This window comes from Protopterus annectens, chromosome 6.part1, assembly GCF_019279795.1.
Source record: "Protopterus annectens isolate FY-2018-M chromosome 6.part1, PAN1.0, whole genome shotgun sequence".
NCBI classification, from domain to species: Eukaryota; Metazoa; Chordata; order Ceratodontiformes; family Protopteridae; genus Protopterus; species Protopterus annectens.
Window position 1 is genome coordinate 486,172,735 of NC_056738.1, and position 16,927 is coordinate 486,189,661.

At 44.0% G+C, this 16,927-nt stretch overlaps 1 protein-coding gene across 1 annotated transcript in view; it reads left to right on the forward strand.

Moving 5' to 3' along the window:
* The window catches only part of PIKFYVE (phosphoinositide kinase, FYVE-type zinc finger containing), a 3,858,188-nt gene that overhangs the window by 722,803 nt on the left and 3,118,458 nt on the right, over positions 1–16,927 (forward strand). Inside the window, 1 exon segment of the mRNA XM_044075403.1 lies at positions 4,104–4,261. Coding sequence (XP_043931338.1) covers positions 4,104–4,261 — 158 coding nt within the window.

A 16,927-nucleotide genomic window follows, 5' to 3' on the forward strand; every position in this document is an offset into this window, starting at 1 on the left:
AGAACTCAACTATCTTCCTTTTTTGCATTAACAATGTTCATATGTCTGTTATGTACCTGGAGCTTTTCTCCCCGGGCCTCCGCTGAAAATGGACATGTATCCAGTCGGACTCTCCCGGTTAACAAATGTAAAATAAATAAATAAAATAAAAATAAACTATTTCCAAATGGTTGTTTAAGGCAATTACCTTTTGTTGTACTCACCATAACACAACTATTCCAAGCAGGGCGAAGGCCTGTTCTACCAGGGTCTTGGCTTCGTCTGTGTAGTTTTGGAAACTGTTGGATTCTACAAGCATTCTAGAAGCTGCTACTTTGTCCTGTGTTCGTACTTTTACAAAGGAGTATAAGCTTGTTTCCTTGTCTAGGTTCAGGTCAGTCTTTGCTAGGACTGTTCTCCAGGGTTTCCTGGACTTTTCTTTTTCCAAGTAAGGTAGAATGATCTAAATGTATATCTAAAGCTACTGTAGCTGTGATCAATATGACAAACTTAGTACAGTTGTACAAGTAAATTTACTACAACAGTAGATGGTCAAATGATAACTGCTGAAGTAACCAGACTTTGTATCCCTTGTTTTTGTGTGTGTTTTTATGCCGGGGTGTGGACTTTTTTTTTTTTTGTTCTAGCATTGCCCTTTCAGGGCTCAGCCTCCCTCTGTCTGAAGGGGCTGGCACCCAAACATGTTATTTACTCAAGTCAGCTGAAGCTGCCTGACATTTTGAGCTTGTGGAAGGTGTCCTGAAGCTTTGGAAGCTGGATGGCTATTAAAGCCTTGACAGGGTATAGCCCATATAGTGAAGGCTACTGCAGCAGTGATCATTCGAACATCTACTGTTATAGTAAGTTTACTTACATCACTGTACTTCCATGAGTTAACAGGAGACTTGCAGGATGCTTATCAAATTCCCATACCCACAGACTTAAGGAAGTTTCTGTGTTTCTCTCTATCGTTTGCATTTTCTACAGCTCCAAGGGTGTTTTCAAAATATATAGCCTCTGATACAGTTCATTGCAGAGTGAATGGTATTTATACATTTCTTTATTTAGACAACTTGTCCTTGCAGAATCTTTATCCAGATGTAACGAGTCATTGTCTTTATGTTTTTGCTGACCAGTTTGGGCTTCCAGATAAATATTACAAAATCCTCCTTGACTCCGTTGCATAGAATTGTGTTACTTGGCTGCCTTTTAGATAACTTTGGAAGGTAGATTTTTATATGGAAACTTTCTGGAACATCTCCATTCAGTCTTACTTCTGCAAGAGAATTTCTCAGGATCTTGGGATTTATGGCTTCTATGATTTTTCTAGCCAGGTTGCAGATAAGAAAGTTATAATGGTTTCTAAAAAAAAAAAAAAAAAATATAGACCCAACATACATATCCTCTGGAGCATCAAATTCCAGTTTTAGGCTTTCTAGAAATTGAACTGCATTGATGGAGGTAAATTAAGCTGAACCCAGGTTTCCTTTCCTTTTCCCTGACCTCGTATCAGTCTTTCAACACAGATGCTTCAGATTTTGCTTTGGAAGCAGTTTCCATGAGGGTAGAGGTGCAAGACCTGTGGAGTCTTTCAGATAGACCAAGGCACATCAGTATAGAGAAGATATTTGCAGCAACTCATGTGTTGAAATATATCAGTAACCTATGGTCACCAGGACCTCAGCAGGCGATTACAGACACTGCCACGGTCATGTGGTATGTAAACAAGCAGGGATGTACAAGGTCATACCTCTTATGCAGTTGGCTGTGATGGCCTGGGTAGTCTCTTCAGCATCTTTTAATCCTCCAAGCATCTTGCATTTCATTATTGCAAAGTATATTTGCAGACAAGCTGAGCAGAACCAGGGCAGACCCTCACAAATGGAAATTGAACAAGGGTATCTTCCAGAAACTGATCCAGTTGTAGGACATTCCTGAAATAGATTGGCTCGCTTCCTTTCAAAGCAAACCACTAAGTCAATTCTGTACCTGGGCTGCTTGCAAGCAAGCCTGGAAAACGATGCATGTTCATTTCTGAGGATGAGAATAATGTTCCTTCATTCTTTTCCACCATTTCCACTGATATCCAGAGTAATTCTGAAGATAGAGAAGGATTCCAAAAAAAAATCATTGGGATGACTCCGTTTTGGCCCAGGCAGCACTGCTTTGTTCTTCTTATGGAATTGGCCAAGAGCAATTATCACCAGTTTCTGTATGGACTTTCTGTTCACACCAGACAGGGTGAGTTTGATCCACCCCACTCTCAATCCACTTCAGCTGGCTGGATGATGTAGTTCTAATACCCAATACCTTTTAAGCACTTATTTCATTAGGATATGTAGCAGTTAGTAAAGAAGGGAAGAAAACCTGCTACTTGAAAATTGCATATTGATAAGTGAAGCGATTTTCTAGTTTGTGCCTAGCCAATAACCTTGTACCTGTTGGGGATTTTATATCACTGGTGCTCAAATTATTTGTAAGTTACTTTCCTCTAGCCCGTTATTCCTATGTAAAGGTAATTCTTGCAGCCATTTCAGCATGTCTGCCCACAGATCCTCTTCTTTCTTCTCTGTTTGTGGTAAAACCGTTTCTGATAAGATTTTTACACCTGAGATTGTCTCATAAACAGGTTGCTCCTCCTTAGAATCTCAACTTCGTGCTGGAAAAGTGGACTGTGTAACCTTTTGAACCTGTTCATTAGGCTGCTTTAATATTCTTGACTTGGAAAACTGTACTTATCATTGCTCTGACATCTGCATGAAGACTATCTGAGTCGCAAGCTCTCATGGCAGGTGAACCTTGCCTCATATTCCACTGAGATAAGGTTACATTAAGAACAAACACCTCTTTTATGGCCAGTGTGCTTTCAAAGTTGACTTTAAATCACACCATCAGTTTTCCAGTTTACTACCCAAAACCTAAAAACAATGGAGAAAAGTCTCCATACCGTGGACATTCTTAAACAGCTCAGCACTATCTTGACAGAACTAAATCCTTCAAAATAATCTTATCTGCTGTGTATTTCTGACTATGGTGCAAAAATGGGAGATCCTATGTCTAATTAGACAATTTCCAGGTGGTGGTTCTCAGCTATTGCTTTTTGTTCCCACCATGGCAAATCCATTCCAGGCAGTGTCAAGGCACATTCTGCTAGAGCCTTCTTCTTCGATGGCATACTGTAGAATCTTTACATGGTTCTCCATATGTATTTCTACATAGCGTTACAAACTGGACTTCTTTTCATGGTCTGTGGTGAACTGTGCTAGTGCCATTTTCCAAGTGCTCCTGGATCCATATCCTTCCTCTTCCCAGGTTGGAGAGGTTTTAATGATCATCTCTTGTAGTCTAAAGGCTACTGCAACAGTGGGAATGATGAGCATGGGATACTTGTGCAAGTTGCACTTGCCCATAAAATTAGATGTTCAAATTCCTCACTGCTGCAATAGCAGCGCCAACCTTTCATCCCCCTACTCTAGTATATAGTTGTAGTTGGGAATTTAAGTAGAATTATTTTTGTTTCTACTGTATGTTTCTTACTGTTTTTAGTTGAGGATTGTCAGGCTCTCTTCTCTCACTGTGGGCAAGAAATCACCCATTTAGCCAAAAGGCTACTGCAGAACTGATGATTTGAACATCTACTATTATGAATAAGTGCAACTTACACAATTATACTTTGTTATACATAAAGTTATTTTGTATTTTTGTTGTTTTAACTTAATTTATTAATGTACTTTTGTAATGTTTTTAATAGTAGTTGTTTCATTTACCCTGGGCAGAAATTGAAGTTGGTCAGAATTGATTCCTCAGTAAACAAATTCAAGTAAATAAAATCTATTTATTGATTGTTTCATCATACACTATTGCAGTCAAAGAAAGAGCTATATTATTCATAGACTGTCAAGACTATGTTGGTACTGTCTGCCTTTTTATATACTGCAGTGAAAGTTTTGGGAATTTTAAATTGCCAATGAATAAATAATATGGAGAGTGTAAAGTATGATAATTGTAGGCTTCAATGTACACGGTGCGTTTCATGTCTTGTTTCTGTAAAGCAGTCTTATCATCCTGGGATGTTCCTCTGCAAGGAGCAAAGACAGAGTAAGCTTCTTCCATTGTTTTTTTAGGATTCTTTCCAATTGAAAGAGCTGTGGAAGAAGATCTGCCATCACAACAGTGGCATGGAGTTTCAGGACCATCGCTACTGGCTGCGAACACATCCTAATTGTATTGTAGGAAAGGAGCTGGTGAATTGGCTTATACGAAATGGTCACATTGCAACAAGGTTTTATAGCTTAATTTTTTTTCCTGTGCATTTGTTTGTTTTAGTATATAGTTATTTGCAAGAGTACTCTCCCCCTCCCCAGAAAAGCTTTGTGTCCTTTCTAGAAGTCTGGTATTCATCATGTGTGTTACATAATTCGTGTTATTTGGACTTGCCTATATTTTATATCGTGTTAGAGTGAGACAAATAACTTTGCCTGATATCAAACTGGAGTCTGTTTCTCTTATCCTGTAAGTGGAATTTTCTAGTTAAGATAGGTTTACTTTGGTGCATATACAGTGGAAGAAGAGTTGTACAAGAGATCAGCAGAGCTGTTAATGCCGTGAAAAGTTTCTTAATTGTATGATGCTTTGGAGCTATCCTGCAGAGTTCCTTTCAACTCATTCACTCGAGTGGAGCTTTGGAGGTTTGTACTGTTAACTCCCAGTGACTGCATTCATATATCTGGATCGATAATAGTTACTAAAGAAATATTAGTTGTAAACTGTTTGGCACTATTTTTTGCAGTGGTAGTGATCATTCGATTCAGTGTCTTAAATCAGATTTTTTAAGTCCTAATAAAGACCGTAAATACACATTGTGTAATATTTTGTAAACGATCTACAAAGTCTGAGTAACCACTTAAGTTGTACACATACGGTCAGCAGCATTTTGTTCATCCATCTGTGAGTTTTCATATGAGGGTAAACAGTTATATCTGTTACATACATGTTTGTTGAAATGTCTAGAAAAATGTAAGCATTAATAACATAAATTATGTAGGAGCCATTAATATCTTTTAAATAACACTAGACAGTGGTCAAATGTCAGTGCAGTTGTTATCCGTCATGTCACCTTTGATGTAATATTTCAGTAGCTTGTTTTTAGCATGGTATTAATGCAAATACGAACAAGAAATATTTAACACACAGCGGTGTTAGTAGGATGTAACTGCAGAAACATCTGAAGTCATCACTAGGTTATAATGAGTTAAGAAGGCAGTCCTTGTGAAAATGAAAAGTAATTTTGGTGAATACATTTCCTCTTGATGTAATCGGTTTAGACTTAGATTTAGTGGTTGGTTAATCAATTGATGTGATGTTGTCCTATCTTGCCCTCATTCTTTACTGATGGGTTTAAAACCCCCACCCCCAGTAAAGAAACCACCATAAAAAACTTCTCCAAAGCCAACTTCATGCTACTCAAGTCAGAAGTGACAAACTTCATGGCACCCATGCAGATGGGAACTGAAAGTTCAACTGCTGAATCCTACACTAAGGCACTGTACGAGCACATCCACTCATGCATGAATCGTGCCATCCCAAATAGAACCAAAATGCTCTCATCCAAAAAAAGGAAGCCAATCTGGTGGTCCCCTGCCATAAACAAACTTTACAACAAAAGGAAGAAACTTTTGCAGAAAGAGGAAAATCCCAGGATGCAAAAAACTCCCTTACTAGCCTCAGTAAGAAATTGAGATGCCTCATAAAATCCTCCAAAGCTAGTTACGAAAATAAAATTGCCAAAGATTCCAAAGACAACCACAAAGCATTCTATAACTATGTCAAGAATCTAAATGGCAATGCTCAGATCTGCTCTGAGCTAAAACAGAATGGCATTAAATATACTGATCCGAAGGATATCGCCAATATCCTGTCAGATCCATTGAGTGCCAACTTCACCCCTCTCACCCCCTAAATGGCCCATCTCAATACCCGAAGATTGCCAAATTCCAGTAATAACGGCCACACAGGTACAAAACGCACTCTCTAAAGCCAAGAATACAGTATCCATGGGATCAGATGACATCCCGACTTGTGTACTACATGAACTACAATATGAACTGGCACCTGACCTAAGTGTCATGTTTAATCATAGCCTCACCTCAGGTTTCGTGCCCACTGAGTGGCAGAGCTACAGTTATCCCAATCCACAAGGGGGATCCACCTTGGATCCCGGAAACTACCGTCCCATCAGACTGACAAGCCTTATCTGCAAGGCCATGGAGCGTATTATCATGGAACTTATAAACAAAGACATTGGCAACCTTCAAACACTGGACCCCACCCAGTTTGGGTTTGTGAAGGGCCGATCTTGTCTCCTGAACCTGATTGACTTCTTTGAATCAGTCTCCAGAGCCATGGACAAGGGTAAGGTGGTCCACACAGCCTATCTAGACCTTGCCAAGGCCTTTGACACCATCCACCACTCTGGAATCATAGATAAACTTACTAAGTTGGGCATTCATCCCTATGTCACCCAATGGGTTGCTAAATGGCTTACTGATAGAACCCACACTGTAAAAGTAGCAGACTCCAAATCCAGCTCCAGACAAGTGACAAGTGGAGTACCTCAGGGTTCAGTCCTGGGGCCTCTTGTTTGGCATCTACTTCTCTGAAGTACAGGCCAACACTAAGGGACTCTGGCTAACAAAGTTTGCAGATGACTGCAAACTGGGAGCCATTATTGAATCCCAATATGACATGAATACTCTAAAAAAGGTTAGTACAGAAACAGATGCTTGGTGCCAGAGCCATGGGCTCAAGCTCAATGCCAAGAAATGTATTGTTATCCCTTTGGGAAAAACATGTATCCATGAATTACCATATAGGTGGCAGTACACTAAACACAGAAAGTGTGATAAGAGACTTAGGGACACAGGTGGACAGTGGTCTCACCTTCGATAACCACATCGCCACAACAGTCAGGAAATCCTTCTATGTGGCACACCACATCACGAAGGGCTTTTCATCCAGATTAAAGGAGGTCATTGTCCCACTGTACTCATCCCTCATTAGACCCATTATAGAATACAACACCCCATTTGGTATGTACCTCTCAAGACATCTGCAACAACTGGAAAGGCCTCAGAAATACCTCACTAAAAGAATCACAGGCCTAAAGCAGATGCCCTACGCTGACCGCCTTAAACTCCAGCTATACTCTGTCGCATATCGTCTACTCAGAGGCGATCTCTGCTTAACATACAAGACCATGTCAAACCCAGAGCTGTTGGACATGCTACACTTAAAGAAATCCCAACCCCTCAGAGCTACACGCTCCAGGGATCTAAACCTTGTCATCACAATAAACAAAACATGCTGGAGGGATAGGTTCCTGACCCAGAGACTCCCCAGACTCTGGAATAGATTGCCCATACATGTCAAGCAGAGTGCCTCTTTGGACCTCTTCAAGAGGAACCTTGACTATTGGATGGGAGAGAGGAAATTCACCCCAGGGATCACCCCAGGGATCACGTCAGTCGCCCTGCTAGACATGGGTACAGGAAAGTAAATAATGTGGGAAGAAATAGCCAGGGAATTGTTATGGCTAGGCTTGTATAGGCCCTAGGGCTGATAGCCTAGTACCAACCTATGAACCTCTGTTCAGACTCAGCCGCTTTCAAAAGATCGAGGCCTCCTAACTAGCTCATGGCTTACTCCCCATCCCATGATGCTCCATGGAATTTCCCAGATCTCATTTGCTGCTAAACAGATCAGGCGTTTCTTCAACTGGCTCTGGCTATGTTTGATCCTTTTTTCTTCACTGTTACTTTAATAGTAGCCAAGTTAGTCACAGTCTAGACTGTGTCCACTGCTTGCTGTTGATTTCTGGGGCCGTCATTTTTGTTTTAAGGCCTGCAGTCCACTCTATCCAGATTCTTCTCTTTTATTTACATTTTAAGTTATTATTATTACTATTATTAGGATTATTCATAGATTAGTATTGTAGGCGTATGTTTAATAGAGTTCAGCTCGTTTGAATTAGAGTGACTCAGCCATTTTAGTTGGCCCATGCTTCTAGAGCCATCAAGTGTATTTTTTGTAGTTGAAAATTTCTTGGTAAGGTTTGTTTTTCTTATAGTGCCAAACCTTATATTTTCTTGCATCTTTCTTAGTGTGTGGTTTTGTGCTGTTCAATTTACATATATACGTGCATATATAACTTGGCCTTCTTTTTTTTCTCTAACCAGCTTGTGTAACTTAGAGAGCGGTTTTTAGACTGTTTAAGTTCAGGGCTCCGCCGTTTTCCTGTGTGCTGTGCTTTAAAATAAATAAATAAATAAAATAAAATATATTTGTGTATATTTTTGATATATGTGTGTGTATATTAGTATATGTTTGGTGTTTCTTAGTTCATTGCTGTATTTACTATGTCTAAACAAGTGAAAGAGACAAAACATTTTGGGTTCAAGAAATGTTACATATGTTCTCAAAAAATGTCTTTGACAGATAACCATTCAGAATGTGCCTTGGAACAGTACAATTACAAGAGTCGTGCTCTATATGCCACTCTTTCAGTTCAAGGGTTCTCCTTGAGAGAAAAAAATAAACTTATACTGAGAGGATTACTAAAGTCTTCTTTTTCAGATTCTTTAGGAGAAGGTCAGAGTACATCAAAGAAAAGCTCTTCCCCTCTTTCTAGATCTAGTAAGTCAGCAAAAAAGATCTTCATCCTCTTCAGACCAATCTGGACCTTCACAAAAAGTTTCAAAAATGTCATCGGACCCAAAGGCTTTCGGACCCAAGAAACCATCTACCTTTGCTCCATCTGTTTTGGAGCCATTGGTATTGCACAGTTGGAGTGGGTCCCCTGCTTTGAAACCAGTGCCTCCAACTTTGAGGTTACCAATTTTTCAGAAATCAATATCTCCTGCCCCCTCCTCTTGATCCTCCAGGAGTTTGTCAGAAGATGATGTGGATTGTGTGGTGTGGAGGCTTTTGAGTATACTGATGCTAGCCAAATTATCGGATCTGACCCAGAGGGTTTTGGAGCTGAGTGGACCTGTCCCATCACTATCAACTCCTCCTCCGACCTGCGTTTGGGCTTCGGAGCCAGAATGCATGGAGCTGATCATAGTGGAACCATCTGAGCTGAGACCTGCCTCAGGATCTATGGCTCCGACCTCTGCTCCGACTTTTTTGGTGCCATCTGAGCTTGGAGTCTAGGGGCCAATGTACTCTGGTCTGGCTCGCGGAGGACAGTTGTTGGATCCAAACTTGCCTCTTTGGGCTTCGGCTCAGATGAACTCTGCTCCTATATCAGCTTCGGAGCCAACCCCCTTGGTGCTGGGGAAATCTCCTGGTTCTTTGGAACTGGGAGCTTCCTCGGGTCATGGGCGGAGGGCTTTCGAGGTGACGAGTGCTCTCACCACGGGCAGTCCCACTCTCAGATCCAGTCAGTCCTGCTCCAAAGGCAATGGTGTCAGTCTCCACATAGCCAATTTCACACAGACGTGGAGACACTAAGCCTCAGGATGCCCCATTGAGTGAACCTATCTCTTCCGAAACCTCTCCAGAATGCCCTTCTGATGAGGTCCCTCCAAAGAGACTATGCAAGAGGAAGCATTTGGACTCCCTAGTCAGTCACACCCGACACAGACCTCAATGATTCAGAAGGGTCCCCACAGTTGCCTTCTGAGGATATCTCCTTTGCAGACATCTTGGAGATTCTTAAGCAGAGACATGGCTGGAAGCCCATCAACCCTTCTGATGAGTCTGTATACCTGAAGGTTTTTGGGTCTCACCCTTCCACCACTTGGGTATCTCCGCCTTTCAGTGAACTTATGGAATTGGTTTGTTGAAAGGCGTGGGAGTCTCTGGATTCCATGGAGCCCATTCCCAGGAGGCCAAATAAGTCTATAACATCCCCCGAAGATAAATCCTTCCTCTTAAAAGGTGTCCCAGTAGATGGTATGGTGGTGGCAGTGGCCACCAAGAAGGAATTGTCAGAGGCATCTTCTGTCCATCTCCCGAATAGAGAGTCGTGGATGATGGACAGTTATGGAAAGCACATTTTTTCTTCAGTGACCTTTACCCTCAGGTCCCCGAATTATCTTACACATTTTGTCAGACTCCAGAGAGAGCCTGAAGGAGCTAGGAGATGCTCTACAAGGTTCAGTAGCTTTGAGGGCATCAGACAAATTGTCCTCCCAGCTCTCCACTTTAAATTCACCAGTAAACTCGTCTATGACTCTCATTTCCTGTGCAGCTGACGGAGTGAGTAGGGCAGCAGGTTTAAGCATTTCCCTTAGGAGACCTTCCTGGATGCGCGTTTGTAACTTTGCGGAACCTTTTAAGTCTTCTTTTGTTAACGCCCCTTTCGATGGCTCATTCTTGTTTTGACACAAAGACACGCTAACCAGGTGTGAACAGGAAGGGAAAACTATCAGCTGTTGGAGTCCGTTTCTCCATACCTTCTAGACCTTATCCCAGTGTTCAAACGGGAGGAAAAATGCAGTTTCCGAAAACCCCAGAGAGTTTTCCCAGACGCACGTGATGAGCCTTCCCCTAGGGGCAGAGGGGGAATCAATAATGGAAGACACACCAACCATGTGGCAGAGGGGGTCCGCAAAACCAGGGGGACAGAGAATCCTTCTTTGGTAAGCCCTCCCAGTACTCCTGAAAGGAGACCCATCTGTCCATGTCTGAAGGCAGTCGAGGGGAGGGGTCGCTTATCCTTGTACCCAAACGCCTGGGTAAAAATAATAAAAGACAAATAGGTACAAGGCATCATATCCAGAGGCTACTATATACCCTTTTCCCTTCCAACCCCACGTATCAAGCAAGCAACCAGAGAAATACAGAAGTTGCTAGAAAAAGAGTTCTCCAACTGGTCCCCGTAGACCAGATAGGATCCGGAACTTACTCAAGGTCCTTTTTAGTTCCAAAGAAAGTAGGGGACTGGAAACCCATACTGGATCTTAGCAGGTTGAACAAATCTGTGACAAAGACAAAGTTCTAGATGGTAACACTGTAGTCGATACTTCCCTTTTTGGGAAAAGACAATTGGATGTGCTCTATAGACCTCCAGGATGCGTACTACCACATAAAGATGGACAGACCATCCAGGAGTAATCTACACTTTTGGCTAGGAACCAGTAGTTACCAGTTTTGCGCTTTGCTCTTTGGTCTCACTACAGCCCCCAGAGTGTTCACCAAATGTATGGCAATAGTTATGGCTCACCAGAGGCATCTAGGATTCCAAGTGCTTCCGTATCTAGATGACTGGCTTCTAACTGCCACCACCAAGCAACTACTATCAGTAGCGTGAGACACCACCCTGACACTTTGCTCCCATTCGGGGATCACAATAAACTACAAAAAATCTGCCTTATTGCCATCTCAACATGTCTTTTTTTTATAGGCACAAATCTACATACTACAAAAATGATGGTAAAGCTGTCCCCAGAAAGAGTTCAAACCTTGCGGCTTCAGGTCTCTGTCCTCCTGAAAAGGAAGGTTCCAGCAAGGACAGTTCTAAAAGTACTGGGCATCATGGCAACAGCGATAAACGTAATTCCGTTAGTGCGGCTGCACATGAGAATCTTACAGTGGCTGCTGTTTACTCAGTGGTCCATGCAGGAACTACCAATGTCACATCAGATCATATTGACAGAATCTTGCAAGAGAGACTTCCAGTAGTGGCTACACTCCAATCCAAGTGACCTTGGGTCGATCCTTTGATGTTAAGTTGTCTATCTCGCCTTCATTCATGCTGTTTGGGATCAGAGCCAATCCTCGGCTCTGACTCGGCCATCTTCAATAGCTCGAGACTACCCCTTATCCCATAATGTCTAGCGATAGCTACCCAGATCTCGTTTGCCACTTCAGCTGCGAGGGTGTCGTTTTTCTGTCTCAGGCTCGTATATTTAACTTTTTGTGTAAACTTTCCTTAGAATTTAAAATTTCTAGTATCTTTGCTATTTAGAATTAGATGTGATAGTGTTCAATCTCGCCGTTTGTTCTTACACATGGGTTCGGAGCCGATCCTCGGCTCCGTGTCGGCCGCTTGCAAGCTCTGCATCGAGAAGAAGCTCGAGACAATCTAATACCCACAATCCCCCTCTGCCTTTACCTCAGATCTAGTTTGCCGCTGCTGCGTTCGCATCGCTGGGAGCTAGCTCGAGCATCTTAAGTTAAGATATAACTTATTTTTGTTATATTTTATTGGATAATTTGTTCTCATAGACAACAGAAAGGATTAGTTGATATACTGAGTGTATGTGTGTTTGAGTAGGTTGAATTCTCGGTACCGTTAAGTTTATTAATTGGTTAGAGTTTTCGGGGCCTACCAACCCTACTTAAATTTGACACCGGACTTGACATTTAAATCGGATTTGACTTTTTTTCACCGGATTTGACTATTATACTGGACTTGACTCTTATCTTACTTGTAAAATGTCTGATAAAGTGAAATCAGGTTTTAAGCGTTGTCAGTGTGGCCAAAAAATGTGAGTGACTGACAACCATAGTTCCTGCGTCTACTGCCTTGGCCCTCTCCACTTACAAGAGGACTGTTCAATCTGTCACTCTTTTAGTGGGAGGGTCATGACAGATAGGCGCAGGAAACTCATGGACAGAGGATTATTAAAACCTTCTTTTCAGGAGGCTCTGGATGCTTCTGACCAGGCATCGAAATCCTCGAAGGAATCAAAGACGTCTGAGCCCAAGTCATTGGCTCCGAGCTCTTCGAGTAAAGTTAGATCACCGGTTCCACAGACTTCGGGGCCGAGTGTTCAACTGGTGTCGGTTCCTGAGCCTCGAGTCTTGGAACCGGTGATGGAGCTCCCTCCTTCGACTTTATTGAGGTTGGCTCCGTCTTCGGTTCCTTCGACCCGTTCTTCTTCCAAACTCTCCGATGTCGATGTGGATCGTGTGATGCAGAAGTTATTGGAGCATTCGGCCCTGTCCAAACTTATTTCAGTTTCCACCCAGTTGGTGTCGAAACTTGAAGGCCTCCCAGTGTCTCCATCCATTCCTCCTCCGAGACCTGTCCAGTCTTTGGAGCCGGAAGAGGTTGATCTTCTGATTGTGGAGCCCTCGGGTCCAGAACCGTCCTTTTCTCGGTCTGTTCCTCTCACCTCGACTCCGGACCTGATACCGGAGTCTCGGAGCCGACGATCTGTCCTTGGTTCCGGGGCCGAGTCGAACCGACGTTCGGTTCCGACTCTTCCCTCGGGCCTCGGCGGATCGATTCGGCTCCGTCCTCGGGTCGATGCCTTCGTGCCTGTTTCGGGATTCTTCCCATTTCTTCGAACCGGAGATTCTTCGATTCGGGACCCGGGGCTCGACCTAATGAGGAAGGTGTTGTCTACCCAGACAACCACATCAGTGGAAGCAACCTCTCCTCCCCATAAAGGGCCGTTATCCTCCTCTGCACCCACGGCCACATCCAAGCGTCGAGCACCAGTGTCTCAGCCACCCCTGGAGGGTGCCCCTCTTCCTTGGAGGCTTCTTCGGATGCTCCCCACGAAGAAGTCCCTAGGAAAAGATTGTGTAAGAGGAGACACTTGGATTCTCCACAAGAATCCTTGACATCCGATACTGACTTAGATGAGTCAGAAGGGTCCCCTAAGTCACCTTCAGAAGATGTCTCTTTTTCGGACATATTGGAGATCCTGAAACAGAGAGGTGACTGGCAGTCCCTTCCCCCTTCTGAGGATGAGTCAGTTTTGCTGAAGGCATTCGGTGCTCGCCATTCTTCCTCCTGGGTCACTCCACCCTTCGACGAATTAATGGAACTTATTGCTCAAGGGCGGGAGGCTCCTGACACAGTGGAACCAGTCCCAAGGAAACCCAATAAATATATCACTGCACCTCAGGACAAGACCTACTTAACAAAAGGAGTTCCAGTGGACGCTATGGTGGTGGCAGCGCCACGAAAAGGAGATGTTGGAATCTTCCTCATCTGTCCATCCCCTAATAAAGATTCTAGGACTATGGACAGGTATGGAAGCGCATTTTTAGTTCAGCGGCTTTTTCCATGCGATCCCTGAACTATTTGACCCATTTTACACGACTACAGAGGATCTAGTCAAAGAGTTGGGAGATACCCTCCAGGGTACTACAGATGCTGCTGTCTCAGAGAAAGTGACAGCGCAACTTAATACCCTTACATCCATTGTGAACTCGTCCATGAGGCTGATTTCTTACGCGGCGAAGGTTCGAGTAGGGCAGCAGCTTCAGCGATTGCTCTTCGCAGACAATCCTGGATGCGCTTATGTTCATTTGGAAGCCTTCAAGTCTTCCTTTACTAACGCCCCATTTGACGGTGCCACTCTCTTTGGCCCCAAAGTAAAGGAGACCCTTACCCGGTGTGAACAGGAGTGAAAGACTCTGTCTGCTGTCGGAGTCCGTTTTTCCACCCCAACCAGACCGTACCCCAAAGGGCAACGTGGTGGAAAAATGTGGTTTCGAAAACCCCAAGGATCTTTCCCAGGCACACAGGGTGATGCCCTTCTAGAGGCAGAGGAGGGGCAGAGGTGGAAGACGCCGCCCTGGCGGCAGAGGGGTCCGCAGCATCAAGGTGACAGGGATACACTCCTGGTAAACCTTTCCAGCACTCCTGAGAGGAGGCCCGACTGTCCTGCTCTGGAGGCAGTCGGGGTCGCTTAGCTTTATACCCTCAGGCCTGGCAAAATATAACTACAGACAAGTGGGTAAAAGCGTGGTTACCAGAGGTTACAACATACCCTTTCTATCCCATCCCATTCCAAAGAAAAGACTCCCAGATGTACCGCCCCATCTGAGAGCCAGCAGCTATAGAAATTTCAAAGCTGCTAGAAAAAGAGTCATCCAACCAGTCCCAGCGGACCAGCAAGGATTCGGGACTTACTCAAGGTTCTTTTTAGTTCCAAAGAAAACAGGGGACTTGGAGGCCCATCCTGGACCTAAGCGACCTCAATACCTTCGTCAAGAAAGAAAAGTTCCGAATGGTCACGCTTCAATCGATCCTTCCATTCTTACAGAAGGACGACTGGATGTGCTCAATAGATCTGGAGGATGCATACTACCACATCTAAATGGCCAGGGCATCCAGAGATCATTTGCGCTTCCGGCTGGGGCCAGTCACTTTCAATTTCGAGCCCTGCCCTTTGGTCTGACCTCAGCCCCCAGGGTCTTCACCAAATGCATGGCAGTGGTAGCGTCTCACTTGAGACACCAAGGATTCCAGGTGTTTCCGTATCTGGACGACTGGCTCCTTTCTGCCACCACCCAGCGTCAACTATTACAGGCCAGAGACTATACTCTTCAACTGTGTGTTCACCTAGGAATTTCCGTAAACTTCGGAAAATCCTTACTTCAGCCATCACAGAATATCTTGTTCATAGGAGTGGAATTAAACACACGTCAGTTAATTCTAAGACTTCCTCCAGAAAGGATACTATCACTTCAGACTCACATACGTCTTCTTCTCTTGTCCAGGAAATCTCCAGCAAAACTGGTACTGAAGGTTTTGGGACTCATGTCAGCTTCTCTTATTGCAATACCCTTGGGAAGGCTGCACATGAGAGTCCTACAATGGCTACTGTTTGCACAATGGTCGTTCCAACAACTACCTCTAACACATGAGATTCTTATAATGAACACATGCAAAACACACCTAAACTGGTGGCTTCAAACGTGCAACCTTTCCAAGGGGAGACCATTTGTGCTACCCACGCCTACAGTTACGGTGACCACGGACGCTTCCCTGATAGGGTGGGGGGGCATCTTTCAGGGACAGACAGTCCAAGGCGAATGGACCAATTTGGTGTACAATCTGCACATCAATGTTCTAGAGTTGAGGGCAGTGTTTCTAGCGTTGCAACACTTTGCTCCCCTTCTTCCTCTGGGAACTATTGCAGTTCAGACGGACAACATGTCGGTAGTCTGGTACATAAACAAGCAAGGGGGAACCAAGTCCTATCAGCTATGCAGAGAGGCCATGAGAATCTGGCAATGGGCGGAGTCCACGGGTCGCTCCGGAATAGCACCGCACATCCCGGGGTCATCCAACGTCATAGCCGACAGGCCGAGCAGAGCAATTCTGTTACCGCACGGTGGTCCCTGAAACAGTCAGTGGCGAAAGGATTTTTCTCACGTGGGGCCAGCCTTCCTGCGATCTGTTTATGCCTCCAATGAACGCCAAATGCAGGAGCTACTTTGCCCTATTACCCCCTCCAGGGGAAGTCCCCAGGGACGCACTGATTCACGATTGGCCCCCGGGACTCCTGTACGCATTTCCCCCATTTCCCCTGATATCAAAGTTTCTCCAGAAAGCCAGAAACCTACACAGGACAATAATCCTCATTGCCCCATTCTGGCCTCGTCAAATTTGGTTTCCCTTCCTGAAGACACACTGCATTCGGGGACCCTGGATTCTGGACCCAGAGCCAGATCTATTGACTCACTCGTCAGGGGCTCCCCATCCCACACTCTTGTCCCTCCATCTAGCAGCTTGGTTGCTCCAATTCCCAACTTAGCCAGGTCTGATCTTCTTTCGCCGGCAGTTCAGAATATATTGGTGGCTTCTCATAAAGCTTCCACTACTAAAACATATTCTAGTAAATGGAAGCGATTTGTATTCTGGGCGAATACACAGCAAGTGGATCCTTTTATAGCTCCTTTGAATAAAATATTAGAGTTTTTAACAGACTTGTTCCATCAGGGTGCTTCTCCTGCCACAGTAAGGGTTCAATTGGCTGCCATTTCAAATTTCCATGTGGAAGAATGTGGGGCTCCTGTTATGGCCCACAGACTTTGTAAAGCCTTTTTAAAAGGGGTTTTTCATATTAGACCACCAGTTAGATCTCCTACGTCACCTTGGAGTCTAAACTTGTTGTTATCTAAATTAATGTTGCCCCCCTTTGAACCAGCCTCCTCTTGCCCATTAAAATTTTTGTCCTGGAAGACTCTCTTTTTG